Source organism: Phaseolus vulgaris, chromosome 1, assembly GCF_051622355.1.
Source record: "Phaseolus vulgaris cultivar YP4 chromosome 1, ASM5162235v1, whole genome shotgun sequence".
NCBI lineage: Eukaryota > Viridiplantae > Streptophyta > Magnoliopsida > Fabales > Fabaceae > Phaseolus > Phaseolus vulgaris.
In genome coordinates, this window is record NC_143498.1 from 17,598,377 (window position 1) to 17,619,051 (window position 20,675).

At 35.7% G+C, this 20,675-nt stretch overlaps 1 protein-coding gene and 1 pseudogene across 2 annotated transcripts in view; one reads left to right on the top strand and one right to left on the bottom strand.

Annotated features, from left to right (window-relative positions):
- The window catches only part of LOC137813624 (actin-related protein 2-like), a 28,818-nt pseudogene extending 27,240 nt beyond the window's left edge, over nt 1-1,578 (bottom strand). Inside the window, exons 1-6 of the transcript XR_016519695.1 lie at nt 1,492-1,578; nt 1,241-1,351; nt 903-1,037; nt 753-824; nt 408-486; nt 27-76 (exon numbers count right to left, since the gene is read on the bottom strand). The product of XR_016519695.1 is annotated as an actin-related protein 2-like (transcript). The remainder of the gene's footprint in view (nt 1-26; nt 77-407; nt 487-752; nt 825-902; nt 1,038-1,240; nt 1,352-1,491) is intronic.
- A 15,009-nt stretch (nt 1,579-16,587) lies between these two features.
- On the top strand, nt 16,588-20,388 carry PHT3;1 (phosphate transporter 3;1). Its single transcript, XM_068615975.1, has 6 exons — nt 16,588-17,210; nt 17,921-18,282; nt 18,387-18,430; nt 19,421-19,635; nt 19,739-19,863; nt 19,963-20,388. Exons 1-6 carry the CDS (start codon nt 16,899-16,901, stop codon nt 20,027-20,029), a joined length of 1,125 nt encoding a protein of 374 aa, XP_068472076.1. The 5' UTR covers nt 16,588-16,898; the 3' UTR covers nt 20,030-20,388.
- Nucleotides 20,389-20,675: the final 287 nt, after the last annotated feature.

Sequence of the window (20,675 nt, forward strand, 5' to 3'; positions counted from 1 at the left end):
AAGTGGCGTAGAAGCTAATTAATTACCACATGGATGACACCATCACCGGACTCAATAACTAATCCAGTCAACAAACCTAAGACAAGTAAAGAAATGTTAAAGTGCAAGCTGAAAGAGGGCACAAAGTGAGCATATATTGGAGAAGGAAGAGCAAGTTTTCCAGAGGACACATTGATGGAAAAAACTCCCTACTTTAGAAAGAAGTTCTTACAAGTTAAGATATGTAATTTCACTAAATATGGTGTGTAATTATAACAGAGTATAAAACTACAGTTTATAAATAATTAAATGTTATAAAGATAGTCAGTATTTTTCAAAAATTTGTTTAAGACTCATGGGAGTAAACTACAATTAGGCTGAGATAATAGAAAAGCAAAACATCAACCTTCACTTATCTCTATAAGCACCTTGAGCATATAATGTCAAAACAGCTTGGATTTGGAAATTCACTCCAGCAAAATTGTACTTCTCAAACATCATCTCACCCTGCCAGGCCAAATAAGCATAAAACAACAATATTATAATTAAGAGTTTAATTTTCATTCTCTGCTAATATAAAGATTTTACAATGTCAACTTATTAGAAATTAAATTAAATACGAATTGTAAACTAAGTGTTATAAAAGTCGACAATATTACTACATATAGTAATTTAAACTTTTCCCTTGATAAAATTCAATAATTAAATATAAGATATACTAACTCTTTTGTTTTTTTTTTTTCAAAGGAAGGCAACGAAATCAGTAAGCAAACCATTTTTTCAATATTCTTCAAAGGATTAAGAGGTGAATCGGTGAGTAGAATCTTACAGTCTGGAGGATTAATCTGTCAAAATGAATCGATTTACCAACAGACGGAGCAACAATGGTTGAAAGAAAATTCAGAAACAAGCCCCAAGAGAACCTTCAATTCATTGTAAAATGCATGATCCCATACATGGCACATATCATCCCAATTTTGCACTATCCCGTTGTTCAGAGGATAAGATACATCAAGCTGATGTTGCAAATCTGCACAACTTTTGCCAACAACAATATCCTAAACACAACAAAAACAACCAATCTAATTTCATAAGATCATCACAATCATAGAAATCATCATCATCGTTATAAATAACAATTTATAATAATAATAATAATAAAGATGATGATGATTATGATAATAACTTGCAACAACAATATCCACAACAACGACAACTTCTTATAATAAGGTTTAACAATGAGATATTGAGTTTGGATTACCTTAAGCTCTTGTTCGGTAAGTGATTCTTCGTAATGGAGCATTGGCCTTCCCACTACACAAGGAAAGACCGATGTGGGGAAATTCTCCCCAGAAAATCCACACTTCACATACTGCATTCACATATAAAAAGAATAAGAGTAATTTCAGAAATATAACCCCATTCAGATCGTGGGAGTGTAAATGTTGCACTAATTCGGCGGATTTTTCAATATCCATTCCAATGCAAAGGTGCGAAAAAGAAGAGATATACCCCGGTTCCGTTGTCGCAGACAACAACGTTTCGGTTGTCCATTATGCCTTGGTGGAGCTGTGCACTGCCTTTTGCTTGTTTTCTTACACAAATGATGTAGTGTGTTTTATTTTTTTTAATCAAAATAGTATATATGGTGGAACAAAAAAAATAATTAAATAAATATGAAAATATAAATTTATCAGTTAGATTAACATAATTAATAATATAATAATAAAAATATTTAAAAAATATAAAAATAAAAACTTAAAAATATATTAAATTTAAAACTTTAATATTAAGAGATCCTCACCTATTTCAGGAAGCATGGTCATCCCAAACATATTGTTTTGCATCTTTGAATAATTTTTTACTTTGATGTTAGTTGCATTCCTCTCAAATGACTCAAGCAGCTTACAGATCAACGAACTAAGGTCCTTCTTAATAATAATAATAATAGTAATAATTTTTTTAGGTAAGGGAAGTTATCTTAAATTTTTAATAACACCCTAGGCTACAAGATCTAGATTTGGAGGGGACGTGGTCCCAACATTCAATTTCTTTTGCAGGGATGTTGTGTGTTTATGTATTGTGTTGTTTGTTTATATATTTTTTAAACTTGTAGAAATATTAGATTTTGATGATTTGGTATTTAAGTGTTGTTTTTTTATGTTAAATAGACTTTTGAATGTTGTGGATCACGTTTGGAATGATATTGTATGATGAAAATGGTATGAAATTGAATTCATACATTTGGGATAATGTATGGACTGATGTTTGTTTGTGTATTAAGTATTGATACCTATGTTGTAACAAAGATCTCCGAGCTTCACTAATGATCTAAGTCACATAAACTAAGATATCAAGTGGTAAGAAGCTGATGGTGGAGTTCATGCACACCGTGACATATGAGATTGTATTGAACTTACCCTGATCCTTTCTCTTGGATTCGTTGGTAATCTTTGGATCAGATGTTAGTCTCTGATATGACTTACTTAATACGGGTCTTCTAGAAGACGTTAGTTGTTATTCTGTTTGTTGAATATCCTGGATGTGTAGATCCATGTGAGATCTATGTGATTGTTTTATGTTGGAATTTGAAGAAGATTGAATGATTGAGAAATTGATCCATGTAATTTGGTTTTCTCTTTTGATTTAATTGTGTATATTATAAAACTTTATTTTCACTAGCTTACCCTTGCTTTTCTTGTTGTGTTATGAATTGGGATGACTATACTAGGTACACAAGCAGATGATCATATAGGTGCAGGAGAGTCTAGAAGGATTTAGAGTATGTGTTTTGAGCTATAGATTTGTAAATATTTGTATTTTTATAAGTCCTAATCATGTATTATGAATGTTTTGAAAAACTCTAAGCTTGTATATAAATATGTAGAACTTGTATTATAATAGTTAGATGAATTTTTGGGGTGTTACATTTAATGGTATCATAGCAGTTCATCCTAGGATGACCTGAGGGTAGTGGGTTTATTATGTTTCTCTTTCGTGTAGATTTTTGTTTGAGTCTAGCTTCAAACCTTAGTTAAAAGTTTCTAATAAGATGTTTAACAATGTTGTTTTTTTTTAGTCTTTTGTTGCGGTTGAATCAAAGTGATTGTTATGAATAGAGATGAAAATGTTAAGAATGAAAACAATATTGATAAAGTGGTGAGGGTGCACACTCATGACTAAATCAAAATGATTTTCTATCTTAATTCTAAAAGTAGAGTATAATTTTTTTATATATGTTTTGGGATGGTTATTTCTATATTATGTGGAGTTGGCATTGAATACAGGTTTCTTTTAGGGAAACAAATTTAATCATGTTAAGTGTTTAGTTATAAGTTTTTAAACGGTCTTTTCAGCTAATACTTTTACACCAACATTTGTTTTAGTATAGTATTTATATATATATATATATATATATATATGTATGTATATATATATATATATATGTATATATATATATACACACACACGGTAGATGGTTGTTATTATCGATGGACTCAAATTCTAACTAAGTTTGAGACGTTTTTCTTTGGAGGACATAGATATAATCTTTGGGAATGAATTGACTTTATGTCAATCACTTTCTTTTTAATTGTGATGAATATAAATGTGATATCTCCAAATTGGAATAATATGAAATGAGTAGTTGCACAACAAGTATGGAACGAGTCACGAATTAGGGTAACTTGTTTCATAATCCAACTGTTAGAATTTATGGCCTAAACAAAAGGGGGGAGTGAATTGTTTTAAGAAAGATTTCCACAATTACTGGAGTAGAAAGAAGATTGATGCAAAATTACAGAATAAGAAACCAGATCCGCCAAGAAACAATTCAATTTTAATTTAATTCCAAAAAATCAATCGGTTGTTTTTACGATTCAACAAATTATTGTTGACAGAACTTAAAGAAACTTGATTTTCACAGGTTTAATGAGTAAGAGGGAAAGAGAGAATCACACAAGCAATTATACTGGTTCACTCCTTACCAGAGCTACATCAAGTTCCCAAAAACCACTAGGAATTCCACTAAGTAATCAACACATATTACAACAACACACAACCTCAAAGAGATGATCTTGACCACTCAAGAACACACACTCTCTTTGACTTTTCACACACACAGTCAGAACAACATCTGACTTACAGATTCACATTTTACAAGTACTCAAAATTAGAAAAACAATTACAAGAGTGAATAGAATTGTGTTACTTTGGGATGTTATGTTTAGAATTTGGCACAACCTGCAAACATAAAAAGGTGTAGGCACAAGAGGTAATATATTCCAAAGATAACAAGCATCACAAAATCAGTTTCCACTGGGTGATTTCCACAAGGAAGATCAACCAAATCAGTGTGAAAAACCAGTTCTGAAACCATTTGATGCAGCAGTTAAAACAACCGATTAAAATACAGGATTAACCGGTTAAATTCAAAGTTAGAGCAACAACTAAAACATTTAAGGCAATGTTCAAACAGAATAAGTGCAGGAAATAGATCATTACAACCCCAAAGCACTTCTCCCCCTATTTGTCTTCACAAATAGAGTGAAAGAAGGATAAAACCAAGATGGATTAAGGTAAAGCTTGTGAATCAATGATTCCTAACTCATTCCTTAAAGAGAAAAAATTGTCCTTTGATAGAGGTTTTGTGAATATGTCTACAAGTTGTCTTTCAATGGCAATGAATTGTACCTCACAATCACCATTATTTACATGATCTCAAATAAAGTGATGCTGGATCTCAATGTGTTTGGTTCTGGAGTGCTGAACTTGATTTTTTGTGAGGTTGATTGCACTTGTATTGTCACAAAATAAAGGAACCTTGCTGACTTTTAACCCAAAGTCTTCCAGTTGTTGCTTGATCCACAAAATCTGAGCACAGTAGCTCCCTACAGCTATGTACTCTGCTTCAGCAGTGGAAAGGGTTACATAGGCTGGCTTCTTGTTATGCCATGATATCAAACTTGAGCCAAGAAGATGACAGGTTGCACTAGTACTCTTCATGTCTAGCTTGCAACCTGCAAAGTCATAATCAGAATACCCAACAAGTTGTATAGGGGAATGAGAGGGATACCATAGCCCAACAGTAGATGTTCCCTTCAAATATTTTAGAATCCTTTTGGCAACTTTGAAATGTGATTCCTTTGGATTTGACTGGAATCTAGTGGAAAGGCACAAAGTAAACGTTATGTCTGGCCTGCTAGCTGTAAGGTAAAGCAAGAATCCTATTAACCCTCTATATTTTGTTTGATCTACAGCAACTCCAGGTGCATCAACATCCATACAGCAGTTGGTAGGCATTGGTGTTGAGGCTTCTTTGCAATTCTCCATTTCAAAGCGTTTGAGAATCTCCTTGCATACTTTGATTGATTTAAGAAGATGCCCTCTTTGGATTGCTTGACTTGTAGTCCAAGAAAGAAAGAGAGTTCCCCCCATCATCGACATCTCAAACTCCCCCTGCATTGTTGTCACAAATTCTTCATACAATCTGTCATTAGTTGATCCAAAATTAATATCATCAACATATATTTGTACTAAGATAACAACAAAATTTGATTTTTTAATAAAAAGGGTTTTGTCAATCTTCCCTCTTTCATAGTTGCGAGATAGGAGGAAGTTGTTTAACCTTTCATACCATTGTCTAGGTGCTTGCATAAGACCATACAAAGCTTTCTTCAATTTGTATACATGATTGGGATATAGATTGATGGAAGAGGCCCAAGCACAAGCCCACATGCAAGCCCACCAAAGGGTAGATTTGGGCCAACCATAGAGTTATGGCCAAGAGGATCCAAGAAGACGTTCTTTTACATGTTCAAATGCCATAAACTCTAGTGTAGAGTAGACTTTAATTTCTTGTCAAAATTAGCATAGGAACTTTATTTGTAATTTTCTTAGAATTAATTTTGGCACCTAAAACACCAACCTAGGTAAACTAAGAGTTTCTAAAAAAACCTCTAAATTTACCAAGGCCGGTCTAGAAAGCCCATGGAGGGGGTGAGCATAAAAACTAGACACACCCCTCCCCATGTGCTCATTTGTGCACCCATGTGCCATGTGCACCCATGTGCTTCACATTTACATTTCATTTGGCTAGCATTAGGGTTGCATGATGGTCCTCCTTAGCCTATAAAAGGAGGAGCCTACACCTTGTATTTTCAAGTTTATTGTGAGTAAAGTTATGCTGCCATTTTGTGCCAAGCTTTGCTTCTCCCTAGAATTCTAGGCTCTAAACTTCACATCCTTCACCTTTCCTTGGGCTGGCCGAACCTCCCAATATTCATACACATCATGCACCTTCAAGATCAACATCACTCTTAGGAGGATCTTGCACACACACATCCATGGCTTCCGCACCATCTCTTACATGATTCAAGAAGAACTTCATGAATTTGCCATCATAGATGGTCTTCAAACCCGGGTGGTTGTGATACAAGGATCTCCTCATTTACAATTCCATTTAGGAAGACTCTCTTTACGTCCATTTGGAACAACTTGAAACCACTCATGCAGGCAAAGGCTAGCAATAATCTCACAGCCTCCAATCTTGCCACTGGTGCGAAAGTCTCGTCATAGTCTATTCCCTCTTCTTGGTTGTATCCTTTTTGCAACAAGTCTTGCCTTGTTCCTTGGGATTACTCATGTATCATCTGACTTGTTTATGAAAACCCACTTTGTTCCTATGACATTCATCTGATCTGTCCTAGGAACCAGAAGACACACATCATTCCTCACGAATTGGTTAAGTTCCTCATGCATAACAGCTATTCAATGTTCATCCTTGAGTGTTTCATTGATTGACTTAGGTTCAACTTTGGAGACAAAAGTCATATGATTGCAGAAGTTTGATATTGTCCTCCTTGTAGATACACTTTTATTTATTTTCCCAATGATGTTTTCCACAGAGAGATCTCTGGGAATCTTCCACTCTTTGGGTAGATCCTTCTGCTGCAAAATTTCAATCGGTTGTTTTGAAGAATCAACCGGTTGTTTTTTGGACAATTTTCCAAATTCTTCAAGAAGATGTTTTGTTCATCTTCTTCTGCACAGACCTTCATTGGACCTTGATCTACATTATTAGTTTCATAAAAAACAACATGTACAGATTCTTCTACAGTCATAAGTCTTTTATTGTAAACTCTATAGGCATGACTAGATAAAGAGTAGCCAAGAAAAATACCAATGTCCTCTTTGTCGTCGAACTTACCAAGATTGTCTTTACCATTATCCAAAATATAACATTTACATCCAAATATCTTTAGATTACCTATATTTGGCTTCCTTCCATTTAGCAGCTCATAAGGAGTCTTTTTCATAATTGGCCAGATGAGAACTCGATTCATCACATAGCATGTCGTGCTCACTGCATCTGCCCAGAAATACTTAGGCAATGAGGATTCACTTAAGATTGTTATGGCCAGTTATTCAAGTGATTTGTTCTTTCTTTCCACCACACCATTTTGTTGAGGTGTCCTTGGAGTAGAGAAGTTGTGAAAAATGCCCAGCTTTTCACAAAAAGAGCTGAATTTTTTTTTATTTTGGAATTCACCTCCATGATCACTCCGGATGACACCAATGTTGTTCAAACATGTATCCTGCAATCTCTTGGCTAGCTTCTTAAATGCAGTAGGCCCCACTTTTTTAATACAGAAACATTGTCCAAGTAAACCTGGAAAAGTCATCAACCACAAAAAGAGCATAATAGTTCCCTCCAAGGCTCATAGTTCTTGAAGGACCAAACATATCCATATGTAGAAGCTCAAGGGGTTTTGAAGTGGAAACTATGTTTTTCAATTTAAAAGAACGTTTTGTTTGTTTCCCTTTTTGACAAGCTTCACATAAATGATCATTCTCAAACTTAAGTTTGGGTAAGCAATTGACAAGATCATTTGAAATCAATTTGTTCAAGTGATGCATATGAATGCGTGCAATTCTTTTGTGCCAAAGCCATGATTCCTCATGCTTGGTCAAAAGACAACCTATGGATGAGGAATATGAAATATCAAGTAGATAAACATTATTAATTCTTTTACCACATAACAACACTTCTTGTGAGTTTGGCAACCGAATCTCACATGTGTTGGATTTGAAAGTTACTTGATATCCTTTGCCACATAACTGACTTATGCTGAGCAGATTGTGCTTAAGTCCTTCCACATAGAGAACATCATGTACCAAGAAATTGCTTGCACTTCCAACTATGCCTTTTCCAAGAATCTTTCCTTTGTTGTTATCCCCGTAGGTCACATGGCCTTCCTCCTTAAGAATGATGTTTACAAACTTGGATACATCTCCAGTCATATGCTTGGAGCAGTCATCGTCCAGTACCACAAGTGCTGGTTTTTCAACAAGAAATTATGCAAAAATCAAAATCAAATGGCAAGGTCTGGTGATGAAGGAGGGCCATGCTCAACACACTATGAAATGCCAAGCTCCAAGTCTAGACTGTCTAGAACCATGTGGGGAGCGTCTAGACTCAAAAGGAGAGCGTCTAGCACAAGATGGGGGGCGGCTACATAAGGAGCGTCTAGGAGGAAGCCTAGACCGTTTAGGACCAAGCACTTCACGCACACAAGGGTCAAAGCTACGGTTTAGAAGGAGAAGACCTTGTACATGTTACATGGAGGCCCATTAGGGGTGCCTTAGTAATTAGGGTAGTGTTAGAAAGCACAAACTTGTCTTATATGTGATTTACCCTAGATTTTGTGCACATTCTAGAACCTTAGCACACATGACCGGCCATGTGACATGTGCCTTCTCATTTGCATTTCATTTTGCTCACATTTCATGTGTAATTAGCTTAGGATTTACGGCCTAGATTAATGAGAGTAAAGTTATGCTACCAACATTGTGCCATACTTTGCTTTTCCTAGTTTCTAGGATCTTATCTTCACCTTCATCACCTACCATAGGGTTGGTCGAACCTCCCTACTTCCATACACATCATGCACCTTCAAGATCACCATAACTCTTAGGAGGATCTTGCACATATACATTCATAGCTTCCGCACCCTTTTGCACATGATTCCGAGAAGAGCTCCATGAATTTGCCATCATTTGGTATCAGAGCATAGGTTCTTCAAAGATGAGTAGTTCTTGGTCTTTTTCAATTTGAGTTCTTCTTTATTTCATGTTGTTCATCTTGTTTCCATAATTGTCTTGCTATTTTTTTAATTTTTACTTTGTTTTGGTGTGCTATTTGGAAGATCCAACCGGTGCACTTTGTTCAATTGATCTTGAACAATCCTTGTGCAATTTGTGATAGGATTCCATACACCTTGAGTTGCTGTTTTTTATTTTAGGTATTTGAGTCTTTATTGCACTTTTATTTGGTTCATTTTATGCTCTTTGAGTCTTTTAATTTCTGAATCCATATATGTTTTGTCAAGTCATGTTCATCCACAATGTCATCAATTCATAGTAGTCCTTTGTTTGGCTTGATTGCTTCTTGATTTTGGGTAATTTTGCTTGATTTGAAACTGTTGTGATATTGATCTTTTGGTGCCTTTTATTTTTAGTTTGAGTTCATATTTGTGTTTAGATCTTACACAAATTCATTTTTCATTAATTCCATTGTGTTTATCTTTTGGTCTCTTGCTGTTTCTTTCAGTTTTTATAGAATCCCCTGTTTTACATTCTCTGTGCTAGCTGTTTTGTTCCAGAAAATTATTTTCCCTCATAAGAAATTTTTGATTCTCTGGATTATGCAAGATTGAGGTGTTAAAGAAAAGAAAAAAAAAAGAATCAGCTCAAAAGAGTCAATAGAAAAAAAATGATAAATATTTTAAAAACAGTGTGCAAATCTGGGCGCTACAGTTGGCGTAACTGAACACTGAATTTGAAAAATTTATTAAAAAAAATGGTTCATGCGTTTGGAGTGATTCCAACGCCAGATTTTAGTTAAGATCTTGAATATTTTGCATATCAATTTTCAGAGGCAAATTCCAAAAGGGCAGCTTAGCATAAATTGGGGAAAAACACGTTCTCTGGCCCACAACAATTTTCCAGTGGTGCTGTTTTTTATTTTGAAATCTAATTCTAGTGCTATTCTTAGGATTCAATTTGTGTGCCTACCTTTATTTGAGTACCTTTATTTGCTTGTCTAATATTCTTGGAACTCTTTCTAGTTGTCACAATTTAACTCCATTTGTGTGGTACTGTTTTCTTCAATTAAATTGTTTCTTGCTTTAATTCTTTGGCCTCTAAATTTGGTGCTGGAATTTATTCTCAATTAGTGCTTATGTGAGTGGAAAATTGACTTGAGTAAGGTCTAGTCTTCTTGATAGGTGCTGGAATTGGAGAATTCAGTCCTTCATTCTAAGGGGAACAAAGGCAAAGGCAGAATCAAACACTTCTCAAAACACCACAAACACTTGGAGGGCCCAACAAGGAAAGACAACCAAGGAGGTCTAGTTTTCTTAATTTTCTTGACAACTTAACTTGTGTTAATTACTTCTTTAATTACGTGATTAGACGGTGAGTGTGTCTTCAAGGGCTCCAAGTGTCCAAGAAGCCTCACCTAGGGCCGACTAGTGTAGAGTTTTCTAATTAGCAATTGTTAATTGTTTTTAGTTACTTTTCCTTGCATAATTAGCTACGCTTGCATGTGTGATTGCCTTGTTTAAGCTTTGTTAATTCGTTTTGTTTGGTTAATTAATTAGCTTGCATTGTTTTCTTGCATCAAAATCTGATTTCTCAACTTAATTGTGTTCTAAGTGGTTTACTAAGAGAAAGCTTTGTGTGAAGACATTGAGGGATAGTTTTTGGCTAAGGCAAAGGCTTGGTACTTAAGTAGTCCCCTGTGACTCACCTCCCTTACCTGGAAAACTACCTTCTTTGACTTTCCTAAATTTTCTCAAGGTAAAATACTTGTATACACAAAGCTTTAGTCATGTCTTCTTCTTCTCACTCTCCAAAGTCTATTAAAAGTGAAGTAAAATCTATAAAAACTCTTTTGAAAGAAGTTTCACAAGCTGTGCAATTGATTTCATTTAGACAATTGGAGAATGAGGCTAAAATCAATGAGTTGACTAAAGCACAAGAAGAGAAATCACAAAAATTAAAAAAAAACTCCTACTCATGCATCTAAAAGTAATGAGTCTCTAGGGGAGGGAAGCCTTAGAATCCATGATTACTACCAACCACCCCCTAGGAGAACTAGAAGACGAGAGGAAGAGAACCCAAGGGAAGTAAGGGTAGACCTACCCCATTTCTATGGTAAGGAAGATGTAGAGGTATACCTAGATTGGGAGATGAAAGTAGAGCAACTCTTTGCTTGCCATAGGATGAGTGAAGAGAGGAAGGTACCCTTAGCAACCCTTAGTTTCCAAAGCAATGCCATGTATTGGTGGACCTCTCTAGAGAGAGACCGACGTCTTCATAGGGAGCCTCCCATAGAATATTGGAATGACCTTAGGGGAGCCCTAAGACGTCGCCAGATACCTTCCTACTACCATAGGGAGTTAATGGACAAGCTCCAAAGACTCCAACAAAAGAACATGAGTGTGGAAGAGTATAGGCAGAAAATGGAGCTCTACATGATGAGAGCATCCATTAGAGAGGGAGAAACCACCACCATATCTAGGTTTCTAAGTGGGCTCAACCTTGAGATATAGAGTAGAACTTCTACCCTACCAAGACTTGAATGACTTGGTTTGCGCAAAACTTCAAGTCAAAGGGTGGGTTCTTACTCCAACTCTTATCCCAAGAAAGACTTTAAAAGGGAGGGTAGTACATCTAGAGACGAACCCAAAGAAACTACCAAACCTTTAGTGAAAGATGCCTCCACCCCATCCATCCGTGCTAGGGACACCAAGTGTTTTAAATGTTTTGGAAGAGGGCATGTGCAAGCGCAATGTCCAAACCAAAGGGTTTTGTTCTTAAAAGGAAAAGATGAGTACACAAGTGGTGAGGATGAACCTAGTACACAAGAAAAGGGGGAAGGAGAGAGGATAAATCCTTTGGAGGGGGACTTATTGATGATTCAAAGAATCCTCCACAATCAACCTAGTGCATCCATCGAGACACAACGAGAGAACATTTTTCATACTAGATGCAATATTTTAGAAAATATATGCTCTCTTATTGTGGATGGTGGATCATGCTGCAATTGTTGTAGCACTAGATTGATTGAGAAACTAAATCTACAAGTAGTTCCTCATCCAAAACCTTACAATTTACAATGGATCAATGAGGATGGAGAACTACGTGTAGACAAACAAGTGGAAATCAAGTTTTCTATAGGTAACTACCAAGACAAAGTTTTATGTGACGTAGTACCTATGGAATCTTGCCACATCTTATTAGGTAGACCATAGCAATTTGATAAGAAAACCTTGCATGATGGTCTAACTAATGAGATTTCTTTCATCCACAAGCACAAAAAGTTTGTACTTAGCCCTTTACCACATTCCCAAGTGGTAAAAGACCAAATACAAATGAAACATAAAAGGGATGAAGAGAACATAGAAAAAGAGAAAACTTTTGGGAAACAAAAGGCGTGGGAGAAGAGTGTTCCTTCCCACAAGGTCATTCAACAAGTCAAGCACCTTGAAAATACCTTTGCAAACATGCTTCTTGTTGAACAACCTAGCCTTACCTATTGTAAAGGAACACTTGCAAGCATGAACACAAAAGAAAAGTTTTTAAAAGAAGCTTGCATAGATAAAGACTATTTCTCAAATGTGTTAGGACATCTCCAAGAGAATGTCAAGTTATCTATAAGCATCTACAAAAACCAATTTTTGTGTGAAGTAGTGCCTAGAACAACTTGTCATGTCTTATTGAGACAACCATTGCAAAGTGTACAAATTTTCATAAACAATGGTTGTCCCAACGAGACTCTCTTTACACATGAGAGAAAAAGTCTACATGAAGGAGAACTCATGGGTCAAATTAGAGTTGATAAAACTCTAGAGCTTTTAAAAGGAAAACTTTTGTCACCCATGAGAAAAGAAGTTTAAAGACATTACTTTAGGTACAATTCATGTTTTCAAACTACACCTAAAGCAAAGTCTCAAGAACTCTATACTCCTTCACCTTTTGTACATGATCATTGGGAAGACACACATTTCATATTAGAGCTTCCTAGGACAACAAAAGGTTTTGATTCAATCTTCATGGTTATGGATAAACTCTTCTCTAGAGAGGTGATACATCTTCATGGTCTATCCTCAAGCATAGTGTTGAATAGAGCTCCAAATTTCGCAAACCATGATTTGAGGATTTCCTTTGGAAAACTTGCAACTAAGTTGCACACTTTAAAATCTTATCATCCTCAAACGCATGGTCAAAATACATTTGAAAATCTAGCTCTTTCTATTATGCCTATAATAATCATCAAGTGCACACACAACTCTAGAGATGAGCAAACATACCATAAAGTAGTTCACAACACTACTTATGTTTCTACTTTTAAAGTTATGTGTGGCCTAAAACATCTTTCTCCTTTTAAGTTGTTACCAACTCCTATAGGATTTATGCCTAAAGAGAAAGTAACCACAAATGAACATTTTAAAATGCATAAGATGATTAGAGACCACACACAACCATTAAAAGAGAAACTTTGTCCAAGGTTGCCAAAACCAAAAGAAAAACAAAAATGGCAACCTAGTATAATTAATTTGCAAACTAACACCTATGCCTTATTTGATTATTTCTAGGTGGACGTTTGATCCAGGAGGACAAGCTTTGGCGAAGCAAGAAGCTGTTATCCGAGATCAAGTATGAAGATCTGAGGATAGATCTTCTCAAGAAAGAGGAGATGATGAACACCATCTAGCCGCAACCATCCCCCTAGGAAGCAAAAGCATTGGATTTGAGAACAAATCCTTTTCAAGAGGGAGGGGATGATGGAGGAGGGCCAAGCTCACCACACTATGAAATGCCAAGCTCCAAGTCTAGACCGTCTAGAACCATGTGGGGAGCGTCTATACTCAAAAGGAGAGCGTCTAGCACAAGATGAGGGGCGGCTACATAAGGAGCGTCTAGGAGCAAGCCTAGACCGTCTAGGACCAAGCACTTCACGCACACAAGGGTCAAAGCTACGATTTAGAAGGAGAAGACCTTGTACATGTTACATGGAGGCCCATTAGGGGTGCCTTAGTTATTAGGGTAGTGTTAGAAAGCACAAACTTGTCTTATATGTGATTTACCCTAGATTTTGTGCACATTCTAGAACCTTAGCACACATGACCGGCCATGTGCCATGTGCCTTCTCATTTGCATTTCATTTTGCTCACATTTCATGTGTAATTAGCTTAGGATTTACGGCCTAGATTAATGAGAGTAAAGTTATGCTGCCAACATTGTGCCATACTTTGCTTTTCCTAGTTTCTAGGATCTAATCTTCACTTTCATCACCTACCATAGGGCTGGCCGAACCTCCCTACTTCCATACACATCATGCACCTTCAAGATCACCATAGCTCTTAGGAGGATCTTGCACATATTCCAGCTTCCACACCCTTTTGCACATGATTCCGAGAAGAGCTCCATGAATTTGCCATCATCTGGTCCCCTAATAAATTTGGGTCCTTAGAGGTTAATTTGATTGTTAGGAACCTTAGGATTTTTAGGAACCCACTTTAGGATACCTTTAGGAACATAAAATTTGCGAATTTTACAAAACCTAACAGAATTACCCTTTCTCATACAGTAGAAACAAGAAACAACCAGTTGTTTCGACTTTTTAATTGGTTGATTTTCTGTAATAGTTGAAAAAGGATTTGAAATGCCACTATTCTTACTATGTGGATTGAAAGCAAGACCAATTTTTCCGAAATGGTATGTCAAAAGGGCGTACTCAAACCTTAATGGATATAGTTAGAAGTATGTTAATTAATTCCTCTTTACATGTTCATTGTGGATGTATGCTTTAAAATCTGCCATGTATTTGTAGAACATGGGTCCTAGTAAAGCAGTTCAAAAGACACCTTTTGAATTGTGGACAAGTAGGAAACCTAGTTTGAGACATGTTTGGGGTTATCAAGCAAAAAATATAATATATAATCCACAAGAAAAGAAATTAGATGCAAGAACAATAGTGAATATTTCATTGGCTATCGAGTAAAGTCAAAAGGGTATACGTTTTACTATTCTACCCATAGTACAAGAATTATTGAAATTGAAAATGCTCGGTTCATTGAGAATTATGAAACTAGTGGGAGTGAAGCTTCACAAAATGTAGAGATTAAGAAAGTTCGAGTACAAGTTCCTTTAAATAGTACCTCCACTTCAAGAATTGTTGTTCCTCATGTTGTTGAACCACACAACGATGAAGAAGAAGAACAACAACAAAATAATGATCTCGAGATTAACAATGAACTTATAGTAGAACAAAAACAATAAATAATATTAAGAAGATCTCAAATAAAAGGGAAATATGTTATTTTGAATGATTATGCGATTTATCTACAAGAGTCAGAAAATGACTTAAGCATTCATAATGATCCAATTTCATTTTCAAAAGCCACCAATGGTGATAATTCTAATAAATGGTTTGATGCAATGAAAGACGAGCTTAAATCAATTTCACAAAATGATGTATGAAAGATGCTAATATTATAATTTAAATTATGAAAACTTACCAATTAAATTCGAATTATTAATTATCCATTAAAATAATAATTAATTATTTAAACTTAAAAAGAATATTTACAAATTAATTATTTAAAACATAAAAAATATTTATAAAATTATGTGGAATAAGAGAGAGAGTGGGGAAGAGAGAAAAAAATATGACATAATTCTCATCACTTACCAACTCACTACTACTGGTTTTTAACGAACTAGAAAAGAAAAGAAAAAGAGAAAGAGAAAGAAAGTTCATACAAGTTTTTCAGCTACTAAAAACCGATTTCAAAATGATAAGAGAAGTGTAATAAATGAATGTCTTTTAAAAGTTAATTTACAACAGAATCATATTTTAAATATTTAGACTAATTCAATAGTATTCATAAAAATTGGAAGTCATATAACTACTTTTTATTATTTGAAATTTTTTATATTAAACTATTTATTTATGATATAAAATTAAATTTATTTTCTAAATTTGAATTAATATATCTCACGAAGATCAGCTTCTGGATTTTGAATGATTTGTATGAGTTATGAAAGTCAAATATTATGATTATCATTGTATATACTATCTTGTTTTTTCCGCTGAAGATGGTATATTATTTGGTCTTAACCTATTTTAATTTTTGAAGCTACATTTGACTAATTTATTATTGTCTTTAAAAATCACTTTAAAATTAAAGCTAATAATTTAAAAATAAATTAAAGGTTTTTATGAACTTTTACCTATTTTTAGAGCAAAAAATACTTTATTTTAATACCTCTCATCGATTTAAGGTAAGAGAAAAAACAGTGATTTTAAAAGTATACTTCAGTTAAATTTTAATAATTTGTTTTCTTACAGTAATATTCTTTAAGTTTTGAATAATCTCTCAATTTATCTTTCTATGAAAAAAACCTAAAAAAATGTTAAAAGACTAACTAAATCAATATAAAACTTGAATTTATGAGAAACAATATTATGTGTAGTATCATAAAACAATTAATCATAAATCTAATTATTAAAGTTAGAATATGCCTTAGAATCTTATTAGGGTAGATTTCATTCCCTATATTTTCTGGTTTGTAGAGGGTGACTAGTAACTCCCATTTCCCAGAGTGTCAAGATGGTAATTTAGAGAGGTTAGTGGGGGCATTTTCCCTGCGACAAAGTTGACACACACAATATAAAGTAGTCGCAAAGTGAAGCCAAAAACTCGGAACCAAACGCAGCAAAGGCATTGGGAAAATAGAGAGAGAGAGAGAGAGGCTTTTCCTTCTGTCTCGCTTTCGTTTGACGCTTCTGACCCTTTTCCCTTCCAAAACGCCCTTTGTCTGCGTCTTCCCTTCTCTTCTCTGACCTAATGGATTTCTCCGACTCTTCTTCTGGCCGCAACTCTCTCATCCCCTCCTTCCTCTACTCCTCTTCCTCCAAGACGCTTCCTCTTCACCGCATGCTCCACTCCACCGCTGTCTCCGCCGCGGCACCCTCGCCACCGCCGGCTAACCTCGATGCGGGATCGCGCGGCCTTATGATTCCCTCTCCCAGCGAGTCACGCAAGATCGAGCTCTACTCGCCCGCCTTCTATGCTGCCTGTACTGCTGGTGGAATCCTCAGCTGTGGCCTCACTCACATGACCGTCACTCCTCTTGACCTTGTCAAGTGTAATATGCAGGTCTCTCTCTTCCTCTCTCTCTCTCTCTGTATATATTTGTTTATCTCGATCTGACTTGTTGTCATTAGGTTTCACTGCTTTCGCTCGATTGTGTTATGTTTTGCTCCTTGTCTTCGTTATTGTTAGATCTGTGATTTTCTTTCAAGTATTTTCCGATGTTAGGTCGTGATTCTTGTGTCTTAGTTAATTAGATCTGTTATGTTTTGCTGTTTTCTTTAGTTGAACAATCGTTGGCCTTGTATTTCGTGTAATTTCTAGTTCGATTGCGTATTTTTTTTTGTAGTTTCTGATGTGCGCTATTCATGTATTTCTAGTTTAGTGAGTCTGCTATAAGTTTTTTAGATTTTGTAGTTGTAGTATCGTTTTACTGCGTTGACGTGCTGAGTTTGATTCCGCGGGAGAATCATATTCTTCGTTGGGCGCATCATTAGGTGAGGACATGGAAGTTTGGTCCATTATGAAGTGCTGAATTTGTTATTGGTGTCGTGATTTGTGCTGTGACTTTAAGGATCCAGGTCCTCTAGAGTAGGTAATCTGTGTTGTTGATGATGAAATTTAATTGTTGATGTTACTTGGACTCGCACATGAACAACAATTTATGGATGTGTTGGAATATCAAGAGTTAGATTTCTCATCAACTGCTGATGTTTATTGTCTTTGTATACTTTTGAGGAGACAGAACCTAAATCATGTTTACTTGTTGATTTCAGATCGACCCTGCTAAGTATAAGAACATCTCGTCTGGGTTTGGTGTTTTGCTCAAGGAGCAGGGCTTCAAGGGCTTTTTCCGTGGTTGGGTGCCTACCTTGCTTGGTTACAGTGCCCAGGGTGCTTGCAAATTCGGATTCTACGAGTTCTTTAAGAAGTATTACTCTGATATTGCTGGCCCAGAGTATGCGAGCAAGTACAAGACCTTGATCTACCTTGCTGGTTCCGCTTCTGCGGAGGTTATTGCTGATGTTGCTCTTTGCCCTTTCGAGGCTGTGAAGGTCCGTGTCCAAACACAGCCTGGTTTTGCTAGGGGTTTGGCTGATGGGCTCCCAAAATTTGTGAAATCTGAAGGAACCTTGGGGTAAGCTATTAAATCCTACAATTTTTGCTATTGAAATCATACTATGTTGGTATATAATAGGATTTAAGATTAGATGTGATGTATGGAATGTCTTGTGATTTCAGGCTGTACAAGGGAATAGTGCCTCTGTGGGGACGACAGATTCCATGTAAGTTGGCCATTATATGCTTTTTAGTTTGCACCATAGATTTTAGTGCCCCCTAAATTGGCTGTATGTGCATTGGTCAGTATTTTTTGGAGATGCTGGACTAGTGGCTTTTGTTTGTACTTCAAACATTTATGCCCTATTCTGGGTGGTTGCAGCTCTTTCTATTGTTGCTAGCACCACTGTCTCAACTACTACAACCATCCTTTTTATTGCCCACTATCACCACTGCTACCACCAGTGGCAACACCATTTCCTCAGCACCACAAGCACTGTAATTTGCACCATCAACATTACTAACACTTGCTATTGTCAGCACTGCCACTATTGATAAGAACAACTAATATAGCTATAGATTAATTCATTGGTTTAATAACAACTAATATGGCTATAGATTAATTCATTGGTTTAATATTCTGTCATATTAGTTGTAGCTATAGATTTAGATTAATTCACTGGTTCAAATTTAGAGAATTCTTTATAGAATAGTTCCAAAAGCCTACCTAGGATATAAGTTGTTTCTTTCTGTTTGCTGTCTTTGTACACATTTTCAATGATCTTTTGTTTCTTCTGCTTTATCAATTTCATTATGAAGTTGCTGGTAAGTTTTCATTATTTTGGCGGGAATTAATTGTCATTTATTGTAGATTTCGAATGCATACGCCTATGAAGTTCTGATTATTTACATTATATTATTATGTTGAGAATGCATTATTGGTTTTCGGCATTTCCATTTTGCCACCTCTATGTTCTCATGTTTTTATAACCATATCTATGCCACCTCAATATTTTACTTGTTTGTGCTCATTATAAAATTTCCAAATTATTTTTTTCCGAGAAACTCGTCATTGTGAATATTGATGTTGAAGTTATAAGTTTGTGCTGTATTGTTTGAGCTTTGTTTCATATACATCAACTTATAACTTGGGAGGTATATAAAAGGTGATACATGATAATATACCCTGTATGACATAAAAAGGTTCTTTCCTGCAGACACAATGATGAAGTTTGCTTCATTTGAGACCATAGTTGAGCTGATCTATAAGCATGCCATTCCTACTCCAAAGAATGAGTGCAGCAAAAACCTGCAACTCGGTGTCAGTTTTGCTGGTGGATATATTGCTGGTGTGCTTTGTGCAATCGTGTCTCATCCTGCTGATAATCTTGTCTCTTTTCTGAACAATGCTAAAGGAGCAACAGTTGGTGATGTGAGTGTCTGAATTTGGTGCCTGTGTAGTGTAATTGTTTCTCATTATATCTGTTCATCTGTTTATGTCAAGTTTCTTTAATGTCATATACCATGTAATGCAGGCGGTGAAGAAGTTTGGTGTCTGGGGTCTCTTCACCCGCGGTCTTCCCCTCCGTATTGTGATGATTGGAACTCTTACTGGTGCCCAATGGGGAATATATGATGCTTTCAAAGTCTTTGTTGGGCTGTAAGTTTACACAATTACTATTATATGATAGGGTTCCACACTTGGTTATATGTTTCATTATTTATATGATATGCTAATGAACATTTCCCCACCTTCCAGGCCAACAACTGGTGGTCCTGCTCCTGCCGCTGCTCCAGCTCCTGGTTCTGAGCTAGTAAAGGCGTAGAATGTCCATTGATGAGACTCAATAGTTTGTTTACGAAAGTTAGAAGCCAGTGAATAGACCATAAATAATCAGAGGAGTGAAGTTGCTTGGGTGGAACTCAAGCTTGGTTGGATAATATTCTTTTCAAGTTCAGACATTATTTCCATTTTATTGTACGAGTATTTCAAATTTTTGGGAGGATGGTTTTGCTCGCATCCTTCCTGTTTTACGAGAACTTTGTAGCTAGGAATGATATAATTTTGCATGTTGGGTTCGCCACATGCCATTGCCAACCGGGAATACACAATTGTTTTCTTGTCAGTGCAATAAGCACAGACTCTATGCAATGCCTAGATTGAGTTATTTTTTTTGCCTGGAAATATTGTCAAATTACGTTTTATATTAATTCCATTCCACACCATTAACTCTTGCAATCACCATTAACTGTTTTCTATTTATTTCTGCTTCTGTGGGCAAATGCTAGATTGATGTGAATACACATAACTTCTAAGCTTGTCAACCCTAGTATTTTGGTCAAAGTCTTGTTGGGAAGGTAAGGTGGTTGAACAAAAGAAATACGTCGGGGGTGTTTCGTGGTAGAAGAACACTAAATAAATAAATTTTAAATTTTGTCGGATTTCTGTTATTAGTTTTCCTACTTTTTACA